Raw genomic sequence first — 27,012 nt, 5'->3', positions numbered from 1 at the left:
TCCTTTCTTTGTCAGATTGTCATTTTCCCCATTAGTGCCTCAGATAACAACATTACTGTTGTGAATAAATAGGGAATTCAGATGATAGCAAGAAGGGACAATAAAACAATAAAATAGTTCTGTTGTAGTGAACCCGAACAGGTCGGGTCATATACATATAATGAAAAAGAGGGAGAGACAGCAGAGAGGTATCATTTCTCTGCATGCAAAACATTTCAATCTTCACACTCCTCCTTCAGTTCATTGCAGCTGGAATCACCATATAAATGTCCTTATCTGGAAATGATGTTTTTCCTCTAAATGTTTTTCTCTGGCGATGAAGCCACTTCAAGATGGAGGGAAGAAACGATTTAGGTTGAAGGGGAGGGTGTAGAACTCCTCATTTCTGCTGTCTCCTTTAAATGATCGGAATTTCGCCCACCATGGCATTCCTCTATCTCTTGCACTATTTTTGTATTCAAGTGTGTTGTCCAAGAAGACAGCAACAATTAATGCAACAGTTGGGGATGAGAAGAAGATGGTATTCAGGAAGTCATTGAACTGCAAATCAAAGAAACAAGTGATAAGGTAAGTGGTGAGTGGCTATGGATTCCCCAAGGAAAATTGCGGGAAAATAATTCATGTTTATCTCCTATTATTCTTCACATGCATGACAGCACCAACTCTTGTATGAGCAGGATAATGAGAAAACTTACCCATCCAGCTCTTGTATGAGCAGGACCATGAAAGGCCTTCGAGGTGTATTCCCTAAAGTATTCAGGGACAGACAAACCGAGAAAGAAGGCAACACCAGTAATGAATAGGTTCCTCATTGAGTTCATGTTTGTGAATTGCAAAAATGACAGCCCCACAGAAGCTGAGCATGTGAGAACAAAAATCAGATCCAAATAGATATAAAAGAAAGAGATTATTAGTGAAAAAGTGCAAACACTCACCAACAAGACCAAACAAAACACAGTACACTGCAGCAAATATGGGGAAGGGTATTGATGCAAATAAAGCTCCAAACTTTCCTGCAAAATTAAGAAAATATGTCAAATATAGTAACAAAAAAGCATATTTTATAATTAACTGTATACCACTCACTTACCTAACATTGAGAAAAATATCATAAAACCAGCTGAGATTTGGATAACCCTGCGGCTACCAACACGAGTACTTCCAAGCAATCCCACATTTTCTCTGTTATTTCGCTCAAGTATTAGTCCAGTTGTGATGAATGGGATAACCTCAAGAATATGAACTAATAGCACAATTATTCATCTTAGTTACTCACATAGAGACTGTTGAGCCACTCAATGTTCCAAAGAGTCCATCCAGTAGGATCCCAATTCCTTGCCAGCCAATACCACGGCTAAGTACATGAGCTGGAGGTGGTGTAGCGCTTGCTAGACGTGATGCGGCCTTGTATGCTCCAGTTGACTGGTGAAAGAAGACATAGTTTTAGTTTTACTTTCATTAACTAAAAATGAATGAAGGTTGTTTATCGGTAATTGTGTAAATACCTCAATCAAAGAGACTATGACAGCAGCCATCATTCCAAAACAATGCCCAGCATCAAAAGTAGGAGCACCCCACTGAAGAGGATACGGAATCTTTATCCTGAATATATAATGTCAGGAGAATTATTCCTCTGAAGTTTCGCATTCTCATTTATTAATCCTCGACATTGCCTTTTATATAAATATATATAAGATAGAACTCCAAGTGCTCAAGCAAAAAAATATTAAGAGTTACCAACCATGGAGCAGAAGAAATGAGATAGGCCTTGTCAGTTCGACAATTGACTTGGGTTAGCTCAGGACGATGTTTGTAAGCACCACTGGCTGTCAAGAGGTGTGCATATGCCCATATCACTGTGACTGATATAAGGAGAGCAAACCTCTCCAGTATTGGTAATTGTCTTGTCTGAAAGCTCTTCAAGTACTGTCCATCATAGAACATAATTCAAATAATCAACTTACAAAAGACTGCAATTCTCTATATACTATTTATTGAAACTAAAAAGTATTGCTTTTTTTTAAGAGAACTTTGATTATGTTTTAGTTGAACTAACAAAAAACAAAAAGAAAATAAGATTAGTACCTGGGAGAAGGATATGAATAGGATAAGCATGGGAATGCCAATCTCTACGCACCTTCCAACCTGACAAAATTCTGAAAGTAAGAAACACATGGCATGGTAATTGAGAAAAATTAAGAACAAAGTCAATAGCATTGGGAAGTAATTGCTATAATACCACAGGGAAGCCTCTATCAAACAGACCAAAACCCACTAATGAAATGACAGGTACCATTCCAAGTGGACTAAAAAACCTGAAAGGGAAATCACAAATAGGCTCAGTAAATCAGGAAGTATAAAACGTTTTTTTATATATAGTATTATTATATGACTGGATATTCACTGGAGACATAGCAGTAGCAGTACCTGGAACAAATGGCCCACAACTGACTGTACCCCAAAATTATTTGAATACTTGATGATACTATTAAAGCACCTTGGACCGCTCTCATGGTGTTAAGAAATCTCTACATAGACATACATATAGTAAATAGTAAAACTATGAGTGCTTTTTGCATTAAAGTTTAATAAATTAATCATATATATCTCCCACAAGTCCAACCCTTGAATGTAATAATAATGTAATGACTAAGAGTGTGCGCGCCCAAAATTTGTCAAATTGTTTTAGAGTTCAATATAATTATCACTATTAATGATTACAATTGCTCATTGAATTAACAAGCTTGAAACTATAAACAGTGACTTTGACTTACATTAGGAAACATTTGGATTCTTCATAAGCTTATAATAATGATTATAACTAAATTTTTTGGATTACCAAACAGCAAAGGTAGCTAATTAGGTAAGTGGGTCACACTCAAAAAGAACTCTCGAAGTTCTCCCAAATGGAATCCAACTTTAGTGAAATAAAGCAAAATGTAGAATTGAAAGGTGAAATGGGGGAGAGATAAAAATTAAACTAACCACGTGATTGTCTGCAATGCCCATCAAAGAAGGGTCATGAATTATTGATATGATAGGAACCATAAATGCATAAGAACCACCAATCACGGTGGGTAACCGCGTCCCAAACAGTGTCTGTAACAGTGTATTGATCCCTTCGACAAATAGCAGAGTTTGTACTACTCTTACTTTATCACCCTAAACCATCAAAATTAGCCCAAGAAAGACAGAGTTACAAATTGATCATGATACAAACACATAAATAATAAAGTTTTGATTTTTTTCATTTGTATAAACCATAAAGAAATGAAAAGAAGATTAAATAAATGGACTCACATGGTCACCACCCATCAAAGGAACAAGAAATGAAGGGATCATAACCGCAGTTCCTAATGCCAAGATGTAATGCTGGAAACCCAAAGCAATAGCTTCTCCTGCTCTCATTAGAAGAAAACAAAGTAAATTTTAACTATATAAGTACCAAAAAAAATGAGCTTCGGGAGCAAAAATAAAAAGAATTGTAAATAAGCATGTACCCCAAGATGGATTAGAGTCAATACAGTACTCTAAACCTTGAAGTTGGTCCATTGGTGGATGACTGATCTCTTCTGGTTTTGGAGCTGCCATAACCTCTACCTTCTTCAAAACTCTTTCTATGCCTCTAAACTCTAATGGGTACGGCTAGGTACTAATATCTACTAAATGAATCAAAGAATAGATTTCTTGATAGATAGAGAGGCAAGAGAGGAAGAGAAATACAGAGAGAAACCGTTTCAAGTTGTGTGCTTTACTTAGTGTAATTGCAAAAGCAAATGTAATTAGATTGACTCAAATGAAAAAAAAAAAAAAAAAGTAGAAAGATAAAGAAAAAAAAGGTTAAAGACAGAAAAAAGAGGTGAAGAAGAAGAAGGAAGAGTACAAATGGAGAGAGAAATCAGTGATAAAAATCGTCACTTGCCGCCCACTATGCTGCCTTTTGTATAGAGTTCTAATTTTTGGATTTGCAAAAAAATATTAAAGTTTCCGTTAACTTTTTCATATTTCCTAAATTGCCCTTTAAGGAACTGCCAAACTAAATGTTACCGTTGCTTACTGCCTCCACTGTTGTTATAATAAATTTATCCAACTGAACTTTGCAGATTCATTACCATAAAAAAGGAAAAGCAAAAACAAAATTATGTGTGCATTTTTTGAAAAAGAAAGTTCTATCTTTTGATAATAAACTAATTTTACCTTAAAATAAGTAAAAGAGATTAAAGATGAAGAAAAAGATTGGTATTTATTGTCTTTCAGTTTCAGTCAAAAAGACAAGTGGCTTATGAGTATTTGTATAGCTGTTTTCTTCACAATAATGCTTGACTTGCTATCATATCCTATATTCATATATAATATATATATATTTTATTTTTTTATTTCTATACATATTTCTAATCTTCCATACTCAATTGAATGATACCCGGATAAATAAAATTCGCCTGAAAATTGAACTCGTTTTTGTTGATTGAACTACTTGGTATCTTATATTTGATCATAACCTTGCATTTTCTCTAATTTCCTTCTTTTGTTTATTATAAACAGTATCTTAAGATTAATGTTTGGGATTATGAAATTAAAGTTGTCATCATTAGTGCTTATGTAATATTAATGCAATATTGATTATGAATAGGTTGGCGGGTCATATGATTTATGAACCTTTGCAAGGACCCTAAACACAAGCTTATTTTTTTTCATTGGGATTTATTATAAAAATCAAAATAAATAAAAGACTGCTTTGAATATATTAATTCTTACCCTTTTTTTTATATATATAGAATGCCAGTTCTAAAGAGGGTCTAAGAAAAATAGTATGAGATAATAGAAAAGGATTATGCCAATAATAATAATAATGAAGTACAAGAAAACATTGATCATTACAAGAACAAATGTCAGAAGGGCATGTTAGTTTATTTCCTTCATTAACAACAATTCAAAAGAAAGCAATGCAATCTATCAAGTTTGTTCACTGGATAAAAATATAAATTTCCTTTCTGTTAAAATCCTATGCTAGGTACTATGGAAGATTTTCAAATTATCATTTCATTTCCTTTTCCTTTCTTTCCCAATTGAAGAAAGAATTTTTGCATCTATCCAATTATACCTGAAATCTTAAAAAATGAAAATGAAAATACAAAATCATTCAATAAAAGGAAGATAAAAATGGGTGCGAATTGAGGGAATTTCTTAGCAATAGAAAAAAAAAAAAAATCTGACATGGACCAAACGTGTGAAGGAACAGAACTGTGTACGAATCTCCAACGTCTCTATTTATATGAAAGACAAACAACAGCATAGAAATCTGGGCTTATAAAACTTCACTTTCCTGCAATGGCAGTTTGTGGTATTTAGAATCTGATGTTAGATATAAAAATGTTGTCTCTTCTTCTATTTTTTCTTACATTACTTTACAACAGGGAAAATGATGGATCATATCTATCTCCTATCTCCCATGGATTCTCTTTTGATTGTTATTATTACTTTACGATAAGTCAATGCCCTTGCCATAACCACAATTAAATCTTTATATTTATAATAACATCATTCATCCATAATTTCCAAACAAAAAAATATATATATAAATATTGTGATGTGTAGAATAAACATTTTTTGCATTTACTAACTGGTCTTTAATCTAGATTTTTTTGAATATCTAGAAAAGTTGTTAAAGAAAATGTTCTATTATTAATAATGGTCAACTAAAATCAGCAGTCAACAAATTTAAATTTTTTCCTGTGTTATCTATTTTGCTCCTTAACTTAGATTTGGATTTCTATAGTAAAATATGATATTTAATGCAAAGTTGAGATGGCCGAGTTGGTCTAAGGCGCCAGATTAAGGTTCTGGTCCGAAAGGGCGTGGGTTCAAATCCCACTCTCAACACAATAATTATTTTTGTCAATTACATAAAAGTCCTCAAATTTTTTTAATATGGAGTTTACTCCCTGTTCCTTTTTTTTTTTTTTGGACTACGGTAAAGTACCGTTTTTTTAAGAGGATGTGCCTTTAAAATGCAATATAGAATGATAAATTGTTATTTATCAGATACTAAGATCAATAGCTAATTTTGGACTTCACTTGAATATGTAAAAAACTAGTTAAAAAGGAGCACCCATGAAAAATGATAAATAAAGTAATGGATTCCCGAACAAAAAGTTCACTTTTGAACCCATGTCCATTCTCAAAGTGTTTATCTGCTAGAAAATGTAAAGAGAAGGATTCAACTGCCAAAAAACAGCCTCACTTCGTACATTCGCATGGGTGGTCAAAAACTCCATTTGCAAAAAGCATTATTTGATCCCATCTATGCAATTGATCATGTTTCACTTTCACCCACAAGTTATAATGGGTAGTGCCCTCTAATTTTATAGTGGCAACCTAAACCCATTCTATAGACAAGGATACAGGACTTTCATTTAACTTCGCAAAAGTGAAATGAGATAGCTTAACTAACAATTGCATAAACTGTAATACAAAAAAAAAAAAAAAAAAAAAAAAAATCATCATAAGATAGCTTTGTAATGAAGAAATAATGAAAAATATGAACTTTTCACGTAAGAAAAAGAACTCAAGCAATGATAAACAATTATGACAAGTGTTTTCTAATCTTTGATGCTAAAGGACTGTACTGTTTAAAGGAAAATGTGGAATGAGGAAGAAAAGACTGTCAAAGAATGTGATAGTGAATATACCATACAAAAGAGAGGAATATTTAATGCAGACAACATGGGCTCATGCCTCCGTTTGAATTATTCCACAAAGGTTATCCCTTTCGGCTACAACTTTTGGAATGTGAATATAAAAGTTGATTTTGACAATAAATCAAGGGACTGATTGTTACTACGTACTATGAAGTAATAGCCAACACAAGGGGATCACTTTTTTGATGACCCATTTTCATATTGAGTGGATGTTTCCTGGCAAATTTGGCTTTTTATTAAAAGGATTGAGGAAGACACGGATCGAAAGAGGGAGAAAAAGAAATGCTGCATTGCAAAAACCCTAATTTTCAACGCAGACCAGCGACCTACCATCATATCATCATATAATCTAAACGATATAAGAGCTTATTATGTTCGATATAAAGCAAAAGTATAAGCATGGGGAAAAAAATGTCACTGCCTTCAGTAGTCAGTATAAGTAATTGTTTTGCTGTTAACAAATACACTTGCTTTAGTTGATACAAATATATAAATTAGACTACAAAGTACATTAAACTTGAGCTTTTTGCTATGTTACATTGAACCTTAAGATAGAATTACAATTTTTGCTGTAAGGTACAGTTGACTATGATTTTCATTGATGGAAATTGGTGAAATACAAAAATGTGAGGCAAGGTAGTCTTAGAGCAACTTTTACTCTTCCTATAATTGGTGACTAGTTCCCGCCAGCAATAGCATTGAACAGGCTCAAGATCGTCTATCCAACTTCTTTTCACTAGATCTTTTCTCTTCTGCTTCTCGCCTTTTCTGCTGCCTGCAATTTAAGTGTTTAATTATGCTAAGCATAAATAACTCCTTTGTAAGAAACCAACCAGGAACACAATAAAGTATGTTCTTATCATAACCATCCCTCAATCTTTTATCACTAGAGACAATTTAGAACGGCACAACCGTAAATTTTTCTAACAGTAATGATAATAACAGTAATGGCTAGTCAAATTATCACTTATTATTACTAAATAAATATTCTTTTAACGGTCCAACCTTTTATACAAAATGAGCATTTGACATTTAGCCCGAAACCTAGAGCTCTTGTCCATTTCTGAAGCGTCTACATCAAAGGCCCCTTTCTAGCATATAAGCAACCAAAAGCTCGACATATCCCAGTAATTTGAGTTGTAATATAATAGACATCATGAACTTGAACAGAACATGTTCAGGGCCTTCTAGCACATGGAGCTTCCTGGATTGCGGCTTTGGGGTGGGCAACACATCAAGAATAATTTGAAGGGAGGAAAATCAAAAATCACAAACAAGAATGATTCATAGCATAGCGCAATATCAACATGTGTCTAAATCAAAACATCAGATTGTGAACAGCCAAAATAAATGCAGGCTATGGTGCAAGAGAGGATGCATATCACTTAAATGCAACTCCTATATCCCCTTGTGAGAAAAGACAACTAAATGATGGTCAGCACTCAGCATGCAATTTAGAGAATAACCAAGGGTATCAGTCGGAGAGGCTCATGACATACTCCTCTTTTTTCTCTTTTTTTTTTTTCTCATCATATGCTAGAAACTTCATGGCAATATCCGCAATTTAAGTTAAAAATGCTTCATAACTCTCGGCAGTCTTTTCTAAAATAGATATCAAGTTCAAAAAATAAATAAGTTTAAAATGTCTTTGTCAATAACTTTCACAAATAGAACCTGGGCCACTTAATTGTCCCTAGCAATGCAGAGGTCACTTATTTGTTCTCATTACAGTACATGGTCAGCCAAAAGTACTTTAATATAAGGGAGCTTAAGGTTCAAAAAATGACGAAGAAGAATAATTGGTCAAATGATTTAACAAAAACTTACACAAAGGCTGTGTATCCAGCACCAACATTAGCAGCAGATAAAATTGCTGCGTGGGCTGCTGCTGTAGCTAAAGAATCCTGCCCACCAGTTGGCAGAGGATTTCTCCCATCACCATCCACCTGAAACAAACAGGAAACTCAGAATGAAAATTTATTAATGCCAGAAATATCTCTTAAAGGAAACAGAAATATTCTGTATGCAGAAACTAACCTTATCCCATTTTGACTTCTTGTTCTGTCTAACATCCCGAGCAGCAGCGTCAGCTGCAGTTGATGCAGAATGCAACCCGCTAGCAGCAACTACTTAGGCAAAATGACTCATGTTAAGCGCACCATTAGAAATAAAATAAAGATATATGCAAAGAAAAATCATCTTAAAAAGCTAAAGTCATCCACTACATTCACAAAGATAGTTTTGCACCTGGAATAGGCAAGCTAAACTTTGTTGTGGGAATGACCTGTCCAGGCTGAGTTCCTCCAGGGATAAATTCAACCTTAGGGCTCTTCTTTAGCTCTTGCTCCTTCCTCTCCTTTTCGCGTCTCATATCAGCTTCTGCTTACAAACATAAAGAAAGTCAATGATGAAATTACATTTAGAAAAGGATGGAACAACTGTAAAGCAGCAGAGGTGACATTGAACAACAACTCAGACAATGAAGTTGAAGCAAACACATTCCATTCCAGCTCTTCAACTTACACCAAAGTACTTGTGTTGCAGATCAAGTTCTACCTAAAAAATGAACAGGGTACTTGAGTTTAATTGTTCTAGCAGCAATTAGTTCATAGATAATATAGTCCTGTATGAAACTCAAAATATAAGGAGAAAGGTGTAAAATGTTAGCTGCATTGAGGTTAGAACTTAAAATACATGGAGAAAGGTGTAAAATGCTAGCAGCAGTACCAATGTCAAAAGTAGCTGAGAAAGGTGTAAAATGCTAGCAGCAGTACCAATGTCAAAAGTAGCTATTTGTCTAAAACATGTATGGTTGCACCTGTGTCCAACCAGCACATGATTTTAAAGACAGACAACCACATTATCAGAATACACATTCACCGCAAGCATAAATGCCAGAGTATTTTGATAGTGATAGCTTCATGATATAACTTTCATAGCAGTCCAAAATTAGGAAGCACATTAGCAAGGTATTCTCCTAGACTACTTATATTACTTCCAAACCATAAACCAAAGCCTATTTCAGCAAAGTGCAAAAACTTTGAACAAATTACAAAAGCAAACATATGGGAAATTCACTTTATAAATACTAAGAATTAATCAAAGAAAACCCAGCAGTAACATTCTATGGAAATGATGTAAAATATGAATTACTCAAATTGCAGAAGGAACTGTTAGTAACCTATTTCATCATAGAAGTCGCTTTTGTCATATCCATGAGGGTCAAACACATCTTTACTGAAGCAGGATCCTATCTGATCGATATCTTGATACCTCACTGCATGCAACAAGAAATCAGGGTTCCTGTAATCCTTTCTATTTCGAACTTCTGCATTGAAGCTTCTCCCAATCTTTTTTAATTGAAGAAATTTATCTATTTTCCTCTGCAGGCAACATAAGGCAAGAGATAAACATACATCAGAGGATGTAAAATTTGCTAATTGATGAGAGACTGAAGCTTTATAACACATGCACAAATCAATCACAATAACCTAAGATTAAGCAAGTGAATGCAGCACACATGTTTTGACCTTGTACTCCAGCAAATATCTGTCAATCTCAAATTTAATTGATGAACTAAATTTTACAAGAAATTTTCGAAATTCAAGTAATATTGGTTAAGTCAGTTACTAAGAACATTCATACCAACCACCAAAAAGAATATTAAGCATATCTCCTTTTGAAAACAAGGAAGTTACAGCAATGGAGAAAGTATGAAGACACAAAAGGCAGGATATTCCTATGACTCTCAAATTGAAGATAGATAAAAAGGGAACTTACTTGAAGCTCATCTGGACACTTGTCTCTTGGTGGTGGGGGAAGAAATTTATCCAATGGATCAATATTTTCAGTAGGAACATCAGTAGTACCATCATTTTCCACAGCTTCTGATTGATTAACAGTAGTATTCATTTCATCAGGTTGTTCTAGGTGCTCTGATGATTGAGGAGTTGCTTGAACACTAGGTGTTAAAACCTGGACGCTTCCTAGAGGTGTTCTTTCTTGGCTATCACCTGCTATATAAATAAGAGCAACAATAAGAGGATGCATAATTAGTACTATAATATACTACTAAGATATCATAAATAATAGGACTTTCAACCTTTTCTCTCTAATGTTGTTTAATCACACAATATAATAATACATTTAGCAAGCAGTGAATTAAAAATGTTCTGGATATAGCCATCCAAATGTTTGTTCCATTATTAATGGCTACACTACATTTGCTCCCAGTATTATGCATCCAGTAAGAATGACGCTTGCTCCGCTCTGAGTCTTGAGCACCGACCAATTGCATGTAAGAGTCCCAAACTAGAAATCTTACAATTTTGCAGTATTTTTGACGTGAAATCAACCAAGGCAAACATCATAACAGTATGAAACTAAAAAATGCAAGAGCACAGTGCATATGCATTTATGCTAATATTAGAAGTATTCAGAAAGTAAAAGTTAAACACAAAAGAAGGAGTCCGACTTACCATTACCAGTTTGAAGCTCCTCAACAAATTCTTCTTCCTGCAATTAATCACCACAAAAATTAAAAATCAATTAGCAATCTAAAAACAGAAATAACATCGAAAAGGAAAAGGCAATGGCGAAGCCTTAGTTTACATCGGGTTCAGGAGACATGGCAACTTCATCATGAGCATAATCTACAATGGTAAGCCTCCCCCTCCCTCTTCTCTTCGTCTCCGTATTGACTGCCCCTTGTTGCGGTTGCTGCACCTGCGGCGACGATGTGAACAAAACCTGAGGCTGCTGCGGTGTCAAAGGCCGCAACAAACCGTCTTTGGGGGTTGAATTCTGATTGATTACTGGCGGCGTAGCTTCAGTAGCCAATTCATCAGTAACCATTGCATCACTCACTGAATCAGGCCCCGTATCCTTTGATTCTCTATACTCGTTCTGCTCTTCAGACAGCTGAGCTTCTTCCTGCTGTTGCTGTTCTTCTTGTTGTTCGTTATCGGGATCCTCCATATCTTCATCGTCTTCATCGTTGTACATGGAAAGCAAAGCGATGCCTTCGGATGGTTTCTTCCTCGACGCCATGAAAACCTAAGGTTAGGGTGTCCGATTTCAATTAACTTTTGCTGAACTCCTATTACAATAAGATGGAAGTGCGATCTTAGGTATCGAGTCCGAAAAGTTGGTTGTCTTAATCAAATGGCACAAAATTTGGGTTTTTTCTACAGAGATTTTGAACAGAACTAATAGAAGAAGAGTAATTCAAATAAAGGGCACCCCAATTTGAAATTTTGTAATAATTGTACCCTAATTTAAAATTTTAATTAAAAAATGTATAAAATAACAAATTGTGGGACCTATGACTGACAGCATGGTTAAACCTAACCCAAGACAGAGGCAGGCGTTTAATTTTGGCAATCGTTCCCTTTTTTCCCTAATTTTGAACTCTCAGATCTAACAACAGTAATAATCGGAGCTCTCTCTATCTCTTTCTTTCTCTGATATTTGTATAGCTGAATCGCAAAAGAACAGAAGCCTACGACCGTACTAGACTCGACCCCCAAACAAAACGAGATCAAGTGGACCACCATGAACGTATGGACGTCGTTGGTAGTACAAAAACCTCAAAAGCTATATCTATAGAAACAATAAGTACTCTAATGCTAATAATGGGCAAAACTGAACAAGTTTTGAATGGTATATTTTATATCCTTACAATGTAGTGTGGTATTGATCTACTTCAACGATAGAATCGAAAGAGAAGCCTGCAACTGGCACGAGAAGCTCAAGAAGAAGCAACAAGAATCTCATAAAAAGTACTAGCAACCCAAGCAAGATGCAAAGCGTAGCTCCTGCCACAATTTCTGGAATTTTTCCTGTGGATGAGTATTTTACGGATTTAGGATTTCGCCATCTGCAGATTTTGGGGAGAGGGTGAATGATCGTGGGAGTTTGGCTTGTTTAGGGTTTAAGATTGTTTTTTTGCAAAACGGTGCGTTCAATGTCCATCAGGGTGGAGTTAGTTTAACCGGGGGCCCCATATTTATATTTTTTATTATTTTTTAAACCATAATATTTAATTATTACAAAAATTTCAAATTGGGTATTCAGATTAAGGTGAATACATTATCAAAAAAAAAAAAAAAAAGATTAAGGTGAATATAGGATAAAAAATTAATAGAACCCGCAAAGGTTAGGGTTTTTAAATGAGTTACTCAAAAGAAGAAGGGCAACGACTGGCAAATGGATTCGACGGGCTTCAATTATTTTTTATTTTTTTGTTATTTGGAGTTGTTGGGCTTACTTTCATAACTTCAAGGCCTTTGGGCTATAATGAAAATCGGCCCATAGAAATACACGAAGTCAAAAACGAAAATGACCTATTCTAAAACAGGGGGTATGCAAACTAAAAATCATATTCACATACAAATTATTTTTTAATGAAAAAAATTCAAGATCCTTAAAGAGAGATTATCTTCTAATCTAACATATAATTTTAGTTACATTCGACAATAACCTTTAATATAGCTTTTAATATTTTATTTGATAATATTTGTATAAATGGACAATATATCATGATATATTTATTTGGATTTTTTTTTTCTTTCACATGAAAATAATTGATATTATTTTACTTAATATTATAAAAGAATAAATAAATATGAACAACGATTTTTATAAAAGAAAACAAAAACAGTTTATATAAATAGATATATATGATCCGAAGGGGCAAGGCATTCATGATGTAGTTTAGTGTCTCTATGTATATTATTAGTACCTCCTTGTCCTATTCTGAAGATAGGAATAGAAGGAATTGTGATTGAAGTTTCTTTAACTTTGCTTTGGTTGCATGTTCCTTCTATTCCTTTTTCTTTTGATAAATGAAAAGCAAGAAAATCCATATCAAAGTTCGATCACAAGAAAAGGAAAAGGAAATAAAAAAACCATCAAAGTACTAAAGCAAACCAAAATTAAATAAATAAAAGATGATGCTAATTCTCCAAAATGAGACGAGACAAACAGCTAGTGGGATTCTCTGGGCTATCTGTTCAGCTAAATCACAGCATCACCATTCTTTTGTCCGCCTTTTTTCTTTCCTCTTTTTCTTCTTTGGATCCTTTCTTTTTTTTTTTTTTTTTATGCTTCTTTAAATTTTTGTCTATACATTACAAAAATAAAGTTTAAAGAAAAAATTGCACAATAGAGACAACAAGAGATGTTCTCTTTACAAAAAAATAAAAAAAGAAACCTTAATTTCCAATCCCATTAACTCGGCAGCGCGTGCTTCAGCTATTCCATTCGAACCAAAATGGCGAATTCCTCCGCGCCGCCAAAGATCGCAAAACTTGACCGGGGTAAATGAGTCGTCTGGGCTTAATGCAAGCCGGAGCGTATGTCCTTCAGCAAACCCACAACTTGCTGCATAGAGGGCCTCTTGCTAGGCAACTCAGCCGTACAAAGGTACCCAACTCGGAGGCACTCAACCATCTGATTCACTGAGTTATCACATAATGTTAACCTCGAGTCAAGCGCGTCTGCACCACGGCCTTCTCTCACTAATCTCCTAATCCATCCTACAGTTTCTTCACTCCCTGGCTTACCCGTTACTAACTCCGTTAACACCACACCGAAACAGTATACATCAAACTCAACGCCGCAGCCTTCCGTGTCCTCTCCGTTATTTTCTCTTTTCGTACCGATATTTCGGAGACCGAAATCAGCGACTCGGGGCTCGAGACTGTCGGAGAGGAGGATGTTGGATGAGACGAGATGGCCGTGGGTAGAGCCAGCGTGGTGGAGATAGGCGAGTCCACGAGCCACGCCCACGGCGATTCGGTGGCGCGTGAGCCAGTTAGTTTTTTCTTCAAGGGAGGAGAAGTGAGTTCCAGATAAATTGTTATGCTCCCACGTGTCGGTGCTCCAGTCCTCCACGTTTGGTTTTAGAGTAGGAAGCTCGTGGAGCCAACGGTGGAGATCCCCGTTGGCAATGAATTCGTACAATACCAGCTTCTCTTTCCCTGATATTAAATTTTGAATTAAATAGTTTTAGGAAGATTAAAGAAACCAAAACCAAAAATGAAATTGCATTAAATTATTTCGTTTTCTACACAAAATTTAATGTAAATGTAATGGGACCATTTCATTTCAGTTTTGTCTTTCTTAGTTTTTAATTTCACTCTCATCTACTAAAACTTTCACGATTCTCTCATCTGTTAATTGTTTAACAATGACTACTTCTTTTTCACCTTCTCTGTTTCCCTTTTATTTTATTTATGTATGTCATGAACTTGGATATGAATGGAGTTGAAGAGCTTCCAGAAACAGACAGGTTTTAAGACAAAGAATAAAACAAGTTCCAAAATCTAAGAAGGGATTCAAGGTTGTTTCTTAACAGACATGTGTAATGATGACTGCTGTTAGATTTACGTGACAAGTCTACTACTCAGTACGACATCACAGAGCTTTCAATTTATTGCAACCCGTGAGACCATTAAATGCGTTAGGTTAAAGAACCGCCAAATCAAGAAAACTCTTAAAGAAACGCCATAAAACTTGCTTACCTGCAATGCAGTAGCCGCAGAGGGGTAAGAGATTAGGGTGTTTAAGCCTCGATAAACCTTCGAATATTGTCACTGCTTCGTTGTGATCAATGTCTCTTGCATTCTCTAACACTTTGATTACCACGTGTACGTCTCCTGGAAGGACAGCTCGGTAAAGGGGTCCACACCTGCCTTCTGAAAGAAGGGACTCTTTACCGAAATGTGAGGTCGCTGCAATTAAGTCTTTGAAAGTCAAGTTCATCAATGGCTTAGATGACATGATCACTGATGCTGATGTTGGTTCTTTGATGTCTGCTACCCATGATGTGCCAGATTCTGTTTCGAAACTGAACGGCCCTGATTTCTCCATCTTGAATGGGAATTGGATAGGCGTTGAGATTGCCCATTTATTTCTAGTAGCAAGTTTTCTTCTCCTATGCATGCAAATGGCACAAATAGCAGCAATAGATACAAGAACAAAACCTGATATGGATGAGACATAAATGACGAGAGTTTTGGTCTTTGACTTGAATTTGGTTTTACTGGTAGTTTCTTTGTGGAATAATGGGTGTTTTGAGATGCTGTTGTTATGAGTGGGGGTTTGTTTTGAATGTGGCTGGATTGGATTGGTTGGGGTCTTTGATGGGGTTTTAGACGTAGTGAAATTGAAACTGCCCCCATGAAAAAAAGCAGATTTTCCAAATTTATTATACTTGTCAGGATGAACAATTCCTGTAAAGTTGTTTACTGAAATATTCAAGAACTTGAGGCCATCTAAAGGAGGGAAATCGGAAGGAAAAGTACCATTCAAGGTATTGTTAGAGACATCTAAATATTTCAGTGAACGAAGACCTGAAATAGCTCTTATACTGCCTGAAATTTTGCAGCTTGAAATATTAAGAGACCCAAGCCTGGTCAAATTCGCAAACCCAAAAGGCAAAGGACCAAGATTATTATGCGAAAGATCAAGAACTCGTAAATTTACCAAACTAGAGACTTTTCCCATGTTGGTAAACCTGTTAGTTGAGAGGTTGAGCTCTTCAATAGAGGAAAATGAACTATTCCCTAAACTGGTTTCAAACACAAGGCTCCCTCCAAGCCTATTTTTGGCCAAATTGACTTTTTTCAAGCTTTTAATAGACCAAAACCCACCTGGAATCTGACCTTGTATTGAATTGCTGGAGAGATCAATCACCTGCAACTGCGACATGTTCTTTAGGTACTTCCATGAAACGGTGCCGCTCAAGTTTCTTGAAGGAAGCTTTATTTCTTTTATTGAAGAAGGAAAAGAACAGTTGGAATCTGAAAGTTGGAACCAAGAAAGATTAAACCCAGAAACAGACTTGAAAGCCCTGGACAGCAGTCCTTTTTCTGTATTATTGCAGACAGTAGATTCCGATTCTACAAACACAGCAAGTAGCGAAAAGACAAGCAAGAATCTGCTGAACATTTCCATTTCTACGCTTCACAGTATCAACTCCCTTCACATCTATTTCCCGTACTAGAAAGAAAGAAGCCAAGAGAAGGAGATGAAAGCGAACGATATAGTTACTAGTATAATATAAAAGAAAGAGAGAGCAAATTCCTCGTTGGTTTTATTAGCTCTCAGTAGTGAAAAAGGTCACGCCTTTTCTCTCTAGTGAAGTAGGAAAAACAACGGCGTTAAGTATAACCAAACAGCAAACAAAAAGCGTGTTGAAATATATGAATATAAAAATAAATAAAATACCTAAAAAATAAACCAATGTAGAAGAAACAAAATGGAATTGGTTACTGGCGTTGTGGTTTATGACTTACGTTATGACCATATGATTTCACAAACCTGACTCTTGACCCTACAAAGGGTTTCAACTCTCAAACTCAAATATCACCAATTAGTAATGCGGTGATTGCTGAAAATATCCTGCTCTTATTAATTGCAAATTTCTGCTTCTTTAGCCCCAAGAGGAAACTCATCAGGGTTATGTGGGTCAGCTAAGGCCATTTCTTTCATTGGCATAGATCTGTAACAGCAATGCTATGGTTGACTATTTACAGTCTATCCATAAATGCATATTACTCTTACCTTAAAATCAATATTCACAATAAGTTTAAATTATTAAAAGTTACCCATCAACGATGAAGAATTAAAGATGGATCTTAGACCGTCGATGCTCTGTTAGGTCAGCCAGTAGCTTTCTCCATATGAGATGACCCCACTCTAGTTGATTGCTCAGTTTAACTCGATTATTACTATTTTTTCTCACAAGTGGAGCCCACGTGGGGTCCAGATGTCGATGCAAGTAAAGGAAGGAAGAATTTCTGAAGACGGAAGGAAAGGAACCCTCTGATTAGTTGGAAACACAAAAAGGATGGCGCGTATTCTCCACAATTGGGTTGGGTTCTTGTTGTTTTTTTCTTTCACATTTTGGATTTTTTTTGAGTTATAGGCTTGTGCTTAATCTAATGGACGGATTAATGGAGTTTGGTTAATGCATTACATGTGTTTATTAGCATGTTTGTTTGTGTCTTATAATGTTAAGCAGATTCGATTCTTTCATTAATTTTATGTCCCTCTTTTGTGAGTGTAAGAAAGATTCTTGCATCATGTTCAACTAAGCACTCGCTTTTTGTTGCTTATCTTGTCCTTATTAAGGTTAATCCTATATGTTTGGATTTTCACGGCTTAAAGCAGTTCTAAATTTCATCTTCTAGGGTTATTTATTCAACTAAATTTATTACAATACAAAGATGAGATGGTGAATAATGACTATAACACAAATCAAACATAAATTCGGGGAAAAAATATTAATAAGATTAATTTAAGTATTTTCAATTCGATTATTTCAATATTATGAAAATTCAAAATCCACCCAATATTTTATCCCGTCTGTACAAATTGAGCTTTGGAAAAGTAGGTGGAGAAGTGTGAAATCAAATACTTTAATTATAGGAGTTGAATTATTTTATGGTGATTAATTCACTATTTAATAAGGACTAATAATGTTCAACTTGTATTTAATTTGTCAACAGAAAAATAATAAATTGAAGAAAAATTTATAGTAAAGCTGCCTGTAGAGAATTGTATATATTGTGAAAAGCTACTGCTCTTTTCCACAACGAACACCCACTATACAAAAATAATTCAATTAATGGGTGATTAATAGCATTTACACCCGCCCAGAAGCACTGGAAAAGGCAAAACAGTCATCAAGGAAATAATTAGCCCAATAATCCCATAATTATTCAAAATGTAAAGCACATTTTTTGACAAAATAATATAGTATATTGTGAACAAATATACAGTGCAAGGGCATCATATGAGGATGATTCAACCATAATTTGACAAAGACATCAATCTCCTCCACGCAACGAGCTTGACTAATGACTAAGATAAGTTCAAAGTCAGCTTCCCTGGTCAACAAGGTCATTTTGGGGAGTTTCTTGTTATTTCATTTTCATGCCTTACTTCTAATGTGTTCTAACATACTGTACTGACATAATTATTTGTAAGGTTCCTTGTCTGGACATAATTATTTGAATGGTTTTTTGTTTTTGACATTGTAGAGGAGAAAAAGATGGGAAAATGTGTTCTTCATCTTCTCCTCAGTCAAATTCAACATATTGGCATTTCAATTAGTTTATAGAAATAACAGATACCAATGGATTAGGAAGCTGCTGGCAAACTTACTCAACGATTAGTCAGTGTGTGCTTCTCTTCTCACCTGCTCTCAAACATAACTTTTGGTTCATTTTCTTTGTTCTTTTCCTCTGCTAGTTAAATAAAATATCGTTTTGGATGTAAGTTAGATGCATGGCATATCACCTAATCCACATAAATCCAAACAAACACTACAAAAGAATGACAAGTAAGACTCGAAATTATAAATAATTCTCAGCAAAAAGTTCATTAAAATGTGTAAATCAATATAAATTACTTTCACATCATCATTTTCAAATAAGATAATATTTGAGTCTATTGCTCAATTGAGAGATGCACTATCGTTAGACTATATGCCTGCGAGTGCACACTAAAAAGCACATAACAGTATAATACGTGCCTGCAGAATTATGAAAGTGGGTGTGACAAATAAATTAGCAAAACCTAAAGTGTACCTTTATGTGTGTGTAACTGTATATAACTACTGTCCATCTTGGTATAGAGCAGCTCATTTTGATCATGCAAAGTTAAAGGTATAATACTTTAATTGGTAAATTTTGGGGTAAATATTAGATGTAACAAATCCAAAAACATTCGGTGTGAGATAGAAAGTGCATGAGATGTGCAAAACCAGCATGATTGTCATCGGTGAAAGATATAGTTCACCTCACATATTTTATATCAAAATTGAGCAACAGACCCTGAAAAGGATAGATTTTGGCTAAATTCAACTCAACATGCATTAGAAATTACTGTTTGCAGGAACTGATAAATACACAATTTAGCAACATTCAGATGAAGTGCAATCCATAAGTAAATACAGAAACAAATAAACCTAATATAAGTGGATGCACAAAAAGAGCTTTTGGTTATGGGCTTAACATATAAAACAAGCCTATAGAGGATCTGAACCATGGACCCGTTCAACTCAATTGCATAACAAGACTTCTAACTTAGGTCCAGAAAATCTCAGTTACCTAAGAGTCCAATCAACAATTGAAGGTTCTACAATAGAACGCCATGTCTCTTCATGCCAGATTGGATCACTGATTGCCTAATGCAAGGTCATGCCAAGTATCTCCATCAACTTGTTGCGTCTCCTGATCTGAAAAATTAGTTCAAATCCAGACAAAGATTAAAAGCAATGACAACGAATGATTAGATAGATAGCAACAAAACACAAAAATGTTGATTGACAAAAGTGCAATTTTGCTAAAATCAATATGAGAACAAGGCAAACACTACATTTTACTAATACTTTCAGTTATCAAACTCAGGATGATCACCCTTGTCCAAGCAATCATGAAACCTCCAGTGGGTTCAGACAAGTAGTTACAATTGTGTATAACAGGCTCTTCTATCATAAAAGTATATAAAACCTTGCAAATTGCCAACTAACATGGGCAAACACAAAGGAGCATAAGGACAGGAATTCAAACAAAGAAAGCTCAAGTTTCTCCAAATGCAAAAACCAACAAAAAAACATACTTGAATCTTCAGCATCATCAGTCCTAACAACCAGCACTGGTGGTAATGGCAGATCTGCAATAACAGAAGCATAATTTGAAGCAACTGATCAATGGAGAAACAACTGCCATACCATGAAAGGCAATAATCTTAAAACTCAAATTAGGCAACAGATAATTGGGAGAGGGTGGAAGCACAAATAATACCATCATCAGGTAAAGTGTCTCTCATCCACTCTTCATCTACAACATCTATAAGGACACCCAAACTTAATAATTCTGCCATATTTGCTCCGCACTTGTATAATCGAAACGTACCAAAGGGCAAGTAACAATGCGAACAGTACTGGATAAATTATACACAAATTTGAAATATACTTGCGAAAATAATTGAATTATACTGCAACTGTCTGTAAAAGAAGAAGAGAAGGGGAAAAAACGAAAAAGCAGGCTGTACCTGGTAGACTTGATTGTTTGGTGATCGATCGGAGACAAGCAAGCGTCCCTGAATCTAAAATCCCTAGACAGTAGGAAGGAAAGAAGAAACGATGAGCGTGCACAGGACGGGCCGGTTCTGGTGTGAGTTGGGCTTGGATAATTTTGATGGTTGGGTTTGGTTTAACTATCGAACCTATGGGTTTGGTAAAATTTGGGCCGCCATGGTACGAGACATGAGGCCTTGGCATTACTAGCTCATAAAATTTTACTAATTAGATGCTGCCAAGTTAAAGAAATCAGAATTTTTTCATTAAAACATATATTTCTTGTCTATTGGCTCCTTTCTCAACAAAAACTTTGATTTATCAAATCATATGTCTCATATCAAAGTAATAATGTTAGCAAATAGTTAGATTAGCTGCTGTTATTTGAAAATCATTTTCAATTCTCGTCAAACTTCATCATTAGGATTTTATATTCACAATAATTAATGAAGAGCAGATTCATACCACCGATATAACCTTATATAAAATAAAAATAAAAATTCATAATTATATAGCTAGGATTTAAATTCCTACAATAGCTTAATTCAGGGTTCAAATTCTTCATCTTTATCAAATAACTCATGAACTAAACTCAAAAGGGTTGGAAATTAGCTTACCTAACTGCGAAAAACGTCGGAAAATTGAATGTTTCCGGTCAAATTCCTACAATAGCTTATATTCTTTTTTCTCGTCGTATTTCTGCTATTATACCATCTACATATTTACACCAATACTGTGAAATTCTATAATATACCAATTTACATGAAATTTAAATACTATTTAAAAATTATATAATAGATATAACTTATCAATGGATGAATGTACATAATCTCCTAAAATAAAATATAGTTTTAATTGATTTTTCTTAGATAATAAAACCTTATAAGATTAGTATGAAAATAGATTATTCTAGATTATTTTTGTTTTCAAATAAAATAAATTAATCCACAAATTGTGGAGAGTTTTTTATACATATTTTTGTCATTTTTCATTTTAATTAACTATAAATTAAATAAATTAAAATAATATTATGAAATTCAAGCGAATATTATTTAAGAATGCAGATTTAAATTATTTTTTAAGAGCTATATAAAAAATATATACCTTGAATACTATTCCGATAGGACAGCGAACTAAGAAAAAAATATTATATATAACAGTTTTTAAGTTACATATTTTATCAATAATTTACGAAGTCATCAAGCTGGTGACCGACCGTCAAGTTGACTTGTTGCGATCGTTATCCACAACCGGACGATACCGTGTAGCTTGGCCTCACAGGATCCTTACAAGCAACCGACCAAAATATTTTTAATAAAATTTCCACAAGTTTGCCCAAAGATTAACGGTGTATATAAGGCTTATCTGTTTGAAAGTTGAACTCTTCGATTACGTCTGATCTGGAAACAGAAAGGATCCAACGTTCTACGTTTGGGTTTAGTTGTAAGGTAATAATGAATAGGAAACGAGATTGCCTGCCGACGTGTTGCACACTTACACATAAGCATAATAAGTAAGCTACACGTGGTGGCCGCCCCACTCGACAGGGTTTGAATGTTTGGTTGCAGATTTTTTCTTTTCTTTTTTCTTCCAATCTTTCCACTAGAAGAAGGGACCTTTAGAAATTTTTATACATCAAACCAATTCGAAAAATAGTTTTTTTTTAATATTACTATTTTATTTTTTTCTCAATAAAAAATATTCTGCGTAAGCATTTACCGAATGTAAATAAATATTTTCACCCAAAATTTTATAGATTCATTAATGAAAAATATATTAATATTTTTTCTAATTTAAATTATAGAATTTTACATTTTTTGGTCCAACCTTGAAACACCCTGAATTTTTATTTTTGAAACTTTCGAATTTTTATTAAATCAAAAATCTTGATTCTCAATTATTTGGGCTATAAACACCAAACAATCTTAACTTGAGTCCAAAATTTTGCGAGTTGGGCCTAAGCCCAAGTATATTGTCGGAATTTTCGATTTGAGAACAGTTAAATTGGGTCAAACCATTGATTTGGATCAAACCGGTTCGAATCGAACCGGAATGGCCTTGAACCCTCTAGAAACGCCTCCTTTCTTTTTTTTCTTTTTTCTTTTTCTTTTCTTCTCCTCCTCTTCTTCGGCGCGCGACCTCACTTGGCCCTCTTCTCCTCTCGTTTTTCGATCACCGAAGACCATCGCCACGCCTTGCCGTCGCCTCCACACCACAGCGGATTCCAGCCTCTCTTCCTCTCTCTCTCCTTTCGTCTTTGGCGAGCGCAGCTATCGCAAGGAACCTGCGATTTCGTCCGATCGTAAAATCACGTCGCAGTTCACTCGATTTTCTAGCGACTCCAATACCAGCGATTAGCGATGAAGCTTCGGTCTCTTCCTTTCTCGCATTCTCTCTTCTGTTTCCGGTTGGCGCAGTAAAACGATGAGCTAAGATCGCGATTTGCTGCGTTTGGGACAGTCGACTCATCGTTTCTCTGCTCCTCCAGCGAAACCAGCCAAGGATCGACCGGTTGAGCTCTTCCATTCCCTCTAGCGACCTCACCGACCACGATCCTCTTCAGCTCCAGCCAAGCTAAGGCCAGCAGAATCAGATCTTGGGTAGTAGAGCAAATTTCGGTCATTTTGACCGAAAAATTCCAATTTTCAGCTCGTTTTACAGCTAGGTAAGTTCATTCTCTAACTTCCTTTTTGCATCATTTGTGAATTCTTTGTGCTAGGATATGGAATTTCATGTATTAGCGAAGCTAGAGTAAGGATTAAATCCCTATATATTATATTTATGCAAATTTTAGGAAAAGGTTGATTTTATTTACTAACTATAATTAAAACACATTCTAGTGCGTTTTTTGAAGTGAGTCATGTAGCTTTAGATTAGAATTGAGTATTGAATTTAAAGTGGCAGCCTCTAGCTAAAGAAGATTATAGTTTTGTTGAGTTAAGTCCATATTTGGTGGTAGAACTATGTCTTTCACAACTTGTTGTTAATGTAAAGGTTTAATGATCGAGATAGAACAAAAATGAGAATTTTCTTGAAATGGCAGCAACTATTTTTAATTATTCCTATAAAGTATTGCTGGATATAGTACATATGGGGTTGTAAGTTTAATTTTTGCAAGGGATTGGTTAATTGGTGGGTAATTTATGATTTCAGCATAGGAGAACTCTGAATTTTTGTGTATCGGCAGCAACTACCTTGAGATCTTGTGTTGTTTCAGAAGGACAAATATATATAACGAGTGTACTTTTAAGATTTTCTTACTATTTTGATGTGTAAAAATTTTTAATTATAATTGATACACAGTTAAACGAGTTAGTACATATGGTTTTGTTTGATGAGGATAATGATTTATAGGTCAATAAACTGAATCATGAGACCCCAATTAATTATGACAAGGAATATATAAGTTATCGGTGTATATGATTGTTAACAGTATACAGTTGGATAGTTTTAACTAGTAGAATTGATGTTAAGCAAATAGCTATTTTCACTAATTTGCTTTTTTATTTATTTTCTTAACATTATATAGTAAGTTAAAGTTTGGCATTGACGATTAAATATTAATGTGATTGCTTTGGGTGGAGGAAGGGAAATAAATTTGTTTGATTGCCCGACGGATGGGCTGTGTGCATTGATCGATAAAGATATGATAATATTGTGATATTTGACCAGGTAGATAGTCCAATTTTTAGGGGAGGTGCTGCCGAAATTTCGATAGAATTTAGATTAATTTTAATTAACAACATAATTAATAAGTTTAGTTAGATTAGTTCTATAACTTGGTACATAATAAATATAGTGCTCTGATTGTTTATTATCTTTATTACTCATTTAATGATTTACATATTTATTTATTTATTTATTTCCATTATTATTGTTATTATTGTTATTTATTTTATCATTGTTGTTTATTGTTAATACTATTTATTTATTTAGTTATTTGCATTGCATTACGATGTTTAATTGATTAATATGCTTGCATTTAATTGCAATACTTGATTAATTGTGTTGTGATATTGATGTTCTTTGTTTGTGTGGAATTAGGATGAAGTGGGTCACCATGGGTTTGTGAGACTGTTTCTGTTATACGGATCCTGATTCTGATTTCTGTTATATTCTGATTCTGTTATATGGATCCTGATTCTGTTTCTGTTAGCCGGGTAAATGGGAGATCGGCGCCCCCGTGTGCACCTGATAATTCTGTTTATTCTGAAACCACAGGATGGCCGCTTGTTGTTGCGCACCTGAAAATCTACATTTGATTGCAGCCCGCAGGGTGGCCTCCTGTTGTGAGCGCTTGATGATCTAGATTGGATGGAGACCACCGGGTTGCCTCCTGTTGGTATGGAAAAGAAAAGAGAGAATAGAAAAACAATGAGAGGGCTGGTCAAGTGAGGATTAGACCGGTCGGCCAGTATGGGGGATCGGCTCCCTGGTGCACATGTGAGAGGATGAGCCATGTGGGAGGACGACTCATCGGGGGTTCGGTGACTCCACTGACTAATTTCCACGTGATGTGATTATAAGAAGATGTTAATGATTGTGAGTGCTGGTGATTTGCCATTTGTGTGACTGGCTGCGTGAGCATAAAACTAGTCGGACGACTAGATTAATATGTTTACACATTTGTGTGACTGCGTGTGTGATGCAAAAATTATTACCCCTTAGAAAACTCACATGTCTTGTTTGATTTTTCAGGAAGTAGGTTTTTCCTTTAATCCGATTTAGGCTATGTTTCTTCGGCGCAGGGCAATAGAGAAATTTTTTTAGTTCCATAATTATTTTGCTATGTAATTATGTGTATAAAAACTATGTATACTAAAGAACTAGTGACTCCGCAGTTGTAGGACTTACATATATGTAGGCATGTATTAATATAGCCAACACAATTCTGTAAGCCTATATTAGAAATGTGATGTATTGTGAATTGGGCCCGAACTATGGAATGTTGTAGAAGATAAACTTGGGCCGAGAAATAATAAAATCTTGAGGTTTATTTTTCATAATCATATGGGCTGAATGTTAAAATTCTATTGAGATAGTAAATTTCGAGTATTTCAGGCTTACTACGGGCCTCGGGGGCCTTAAACTTACCTGGGCTCTAGTGCCGGTGCGGCCCACGGAAATGGGTCGTGACAAAGTTGGTATCAGAGCTTAGGTTAGGGTTCTAGGACACAACTGCGGAGTATAGGAAATTTCTTTATGTTGGGATCGGCCGTAACCAACATAAGGAAGGAAACTTGTGATTTTCCTCTCTAGGGATGGTGGACGCACTAGACCCTATGAGGTGGGAAAATCCACATCTATTGTGTAGATCAATAGACTATAGAAGAAGTAATTCAAGGTTTGAAGTGAAAGCACTAGACAATAAGATAAATCCATCGCAGTACCTATAGGGGCTAGAATGGTATCAACCCTTAAGCTAGGGAATAGAGTAATACCCGATGGTAGTGGATTGGCCTGATCACCCAGTACACTACTTTTCATGTGAACTCTATTCCTGTCAGTGAGTAGGATAGTGTAGAGAATAAATAGGATCTTCATTGGTATGGTAGATTCATGAGCATAAATAATAACTTTAAGGTAAGTAGAAATTTGTGTCTAGTTTTCAACACAGCTACTGAATTTCTTTAGAGTTTATTCAAAAAATATAAACCTTTTATTTTTGTCTTCATTTTATTTACCTGACATTTTAAATTTAAAACCCCATTTTAATTTTGAATTCAAATTGTGTTATGATAAATAATTTGAAATTGATTATTTATATAGAAAATTATTTTTTTGAAAGCTGTCTATTTATATCATGGGGCCAATTGGATTAGATCATAAAATGAAATGATTATAAGGATAGTAAAATTTTGAAAGAAGATTGGAAAAAAAGAAGAATAAGATTGGTGTTGATAATAATAAGTAAGTAGACAGTTAGTAGTCAAGTTGAGAACATGAACGCTGGAAATGTCGGGTGGCCGATTTTGGTATAGAAGTTAAGTGGCGATTAGATTTGGAGTATAGGATTGTTTAATGTAATACATGAAAGACATCACATTAGGAATGGACTTGAATGATTTAAGGGTATAGAAATGAAATATATAACGAGTTGTAATATATATACAAGGAGTTATTGAGATCAACTTAATGTAATATTTGGATGGTAAGGTAGTATTAGGTTGGGAATTAACGAAATTTAATTGAAAAATCTGTGTTGATAAGTGTTAGATAAAG

The 27,012-nt window shown here is 34.9% G+C and overlaps 4 protein-coding genes and 1 non-coding gene across 9 annotated transcripts; 1 reads left to right on the top strand and 4 right to left on the bottom strand.

Annotated features, from left to right (window-relative positions):
• Positions 1–58: 58 nt before the first annotated feature.
• Positions 59–3,928, bottom strand: LOC149492340 (Xanthine/uracil permease family protein). Its single transcript, XM_089716272.1, has 13 exons — positions 3,501–3,928; positions 3,301–3,398; positions 2,986–3,162; positions 2,428–2,528; positions 2,240–2,315; positions 2,086–2,145; positions 1,742–1,926; positions 1,506–1,602; positions 1,277–1,422; positions 1,091–1,182; positions 936–1,013; positions 696–856; positions 59–540 (listed from the first exon to the last, which is right to left on the bottom strand). The coding sequence occupies exons 1-13, from the start codon at positions 3,589–3,591 to the stop codon at positions 328–330; spliced, it is 1,575 nt and encodes a 524-aa protein (XP_089572398.1). The 5' UTR covers positions 3,592–3,928; the 3' UTR covers positions 59–327.
• Positions 3,929–5,799: 1,871 nt separating this feature from the next.
• TRNAL-AAG (transfer RNA leucine (anticodon AAG)) lies at positions 5,800–5,880 on the top strand. The gene has a single exon. It is a non-coding gene; the product is annotated as a tRNA-Leu (tRNA).
• A 1,218-nt stretch (positions 5,881–7,098) lies between these two features.
• On the bottom strand, positions 7,099–12,627 carry LOC149492338 (uncharacterized). 4 transcript variants are annotated; one of them, XR_016318882.1, is made up of 9 exons: positions 11,310–12,627; positions 11,177–11,213; positions 10,479–10,714; positions 9,880–10,081; positions 8,946–9,077; positions 8,736–8,824; positions 8,526–8,644; positions 7,704–7,913; positions 7,099–7,473 (listed from the first exon to the last, which is right to left on the bottom strand). XR_016318882.1 is itself a non-coding variant. In XM_089716545.1 (9 exons), exons 2-9 carry the CDS (start codon positions 11,745–11,747, stop codon positions 7,407–7,409), a joined length of 1,320 nt encoding a protein of 439 aa, XP_089572671.1. In that variant the 5' UTR covers positions 11,748–11,796; positions 12,379–12,625; the 3' UTR covers positions 7,099–7,406. The 4 variants fall into 4 exon arrangements, 3 of the variants coding, with proteins under 3 accessions (XP_089572671.1, XP_089572670.1, XP_089572672.1); XM_089716545.1 differs by lacking the exon at positions 7,704–7,913 and having other exon boundaries at positions 11,310–11,796; positions 12,379–12,625; XM_089716544.1 differs by lacking the exon at positions 7,704–7,913 and having other exon boundaries at positions 11,310–12,624.
• Positions 12,628–13,615: 988 nt separating this feature from the next.
• MEE62 (Leucine-rich repeat protein kinase family protein) lies at positions 13,616–16,840 on the bottom strand. Its single transcript, XM_089716666.1, has 2 exons — positions 15,224–16,840; positions 13,616–14,680 (listed from the first exon to the last, which is right to left on the bottom strand). The coding sequence occupies exons 1-2, from the start codon at positions 16,656–16,658 to the stop codon at positions 14,037–14,039; spliced, it is 2,079 nt and encodes a 692-aa protein (XP_089572792.1). The 5' UTR covers positions 16,659–16,840; the 3' UTR covers positions 13,616–14,036.
• A 2,717-nt stretch (positions 16,841–19,557) lies between these two features.
• On the bottom strand, positions 19,558–20,910 carry BNS (bonsai). Of its 2 annotated transcripts, none has more exons than XM_089715980.1 (4): positions 20,766–20,910; positions 20,516–20,654; positions 20,331–20,384; positions 19,558–19,947 (listed from the first exon to the last, which is right to left on the bottom strand). In XM_089715980.1, the coding sequence occupies exons 2-4, from the start codon at positions 20,592–20,594 to the stop codon at positions 19,886–19,888; spliced, it is 195 nt and encodes a 64-aa protein (XP_089572106.1). In that variant the 5' UTR covers positions 20,595–20,654; positions 20,766–20,910; the 3' UTR covers positions 19,558–19,885. The 2 variants fall into 2 exon arrangements, with proteins under 2 accessions (XP_089572106.1, XP_089572107.1); XM_089715981.1 differs by having other exon boundaries at positions 20,516–20,606; positions 20,766–20,880.
• Positions 20,911–27,012: the final 6,102 nt, after the last annotated feature.

This window comes from Jatropha curcas, chromosome 11, assembly GCF_041381405.1.
Source record: "Jatropha curcas cultivar XTBG-Jc1 chromosome 11, XTBG_Jcur_1.0, whole genome shotgun sequence".
In the NCBI taxonomy this organism is placed as follows: domain Eukaryota; kingdom Viridiplantae; phylum Streptophyta; class Magnoliopsida; order Malpighiales; family Euphorbiaceae; genus Jatropha; species Jatropha curcas.
The sequence above is the reverse complement of the archived record's forward strand: the minus strand, read 5'-3'. Positions and strand labels throughout refer to the sequence as shown.

Excerpts from the sequence above, each read along its gene's own strand:
- LOC149492338 (XM_089716545.1), bottom strand. The coding sequence starts at position 11,747 with ATGGCGTCGAGGAAGAAACCATCCGAAGGCATCGCTTTGCTTTCCATG. Across the intron at positions 11,214-11,309 it reads CCATGTCTCCTGAACCCGAT|GAAGAAGAATTTGTTGAGGA; the intron begins GTAAACTAAGGC and ends GATTAATTGCAG. Across the intron at positions 8,825-8,945 it reads GTTTAGCTTGCCTATTCCAG|TTGCTGCTAGCGGGTTGCAT; the intron begins GTGCAAAACTAT and ends TTGCCTAAGTAG.
- LOC149492340 (XM_089716272.1), bottom strand. The coding sequence starts at position 3,591 with ATGGCAGCTCCAAAACCAGAAGAGATCAGTCATCCACCAATGGACCAA. Across the intron at positions 3,163-3,300 it reads CTTTGATGGGTGGTGACCAT|GGTGATAAAGTAAGAGTAGT; the intron begins GTGAGTCCATTT and ends TTGATGGTTTAG. Across the intron at positions 1,423-1,505 it reads TCATAGTCTCTTTGATTGAG|TCAACTGGAGCATACAAGGC; the intron begins GTATTTACACAA and ends TTCTTTCACCAG.
- BNS (XM_089715980.1), bottom strand. The coding sequence starts at position 20,594 with ATGGCAGAATTATTAAGTTTGGGTGTCCTTATAGATGTTGTAGATGAA. Across the intron at positions 20,385-20,515 it reads AGACACTTTACCTGATGATG|ATCTGCCATTACCACCAGTG; the intron begins GTATTATTTGTG and ends CTGTTATTGCAG. Across the intron at positions 19,948-20,330 it reads TGATGATGCTGAAGATTCAA|ATCAGGAGACGCAACAAGTT; the intron begins GTATGTTTTTTT and ends CTAATTTTTCAG.
- MEE62 (XM_089716666.1), bottom strand. The coding sequence starts at position 16,658 with ATGGAAATGTTCAGCAGATTCTTGCTTGTCTTTTCGCTACTTGCTGTG. Across the intron at positions 14,681-15,223 it reads CTGCGGCTACTGCATTGCAG|GGAAAGAGAAGCTGGTATTG; the intron begins GTAAGCAAGTTT and ends ATTTAATATCAG.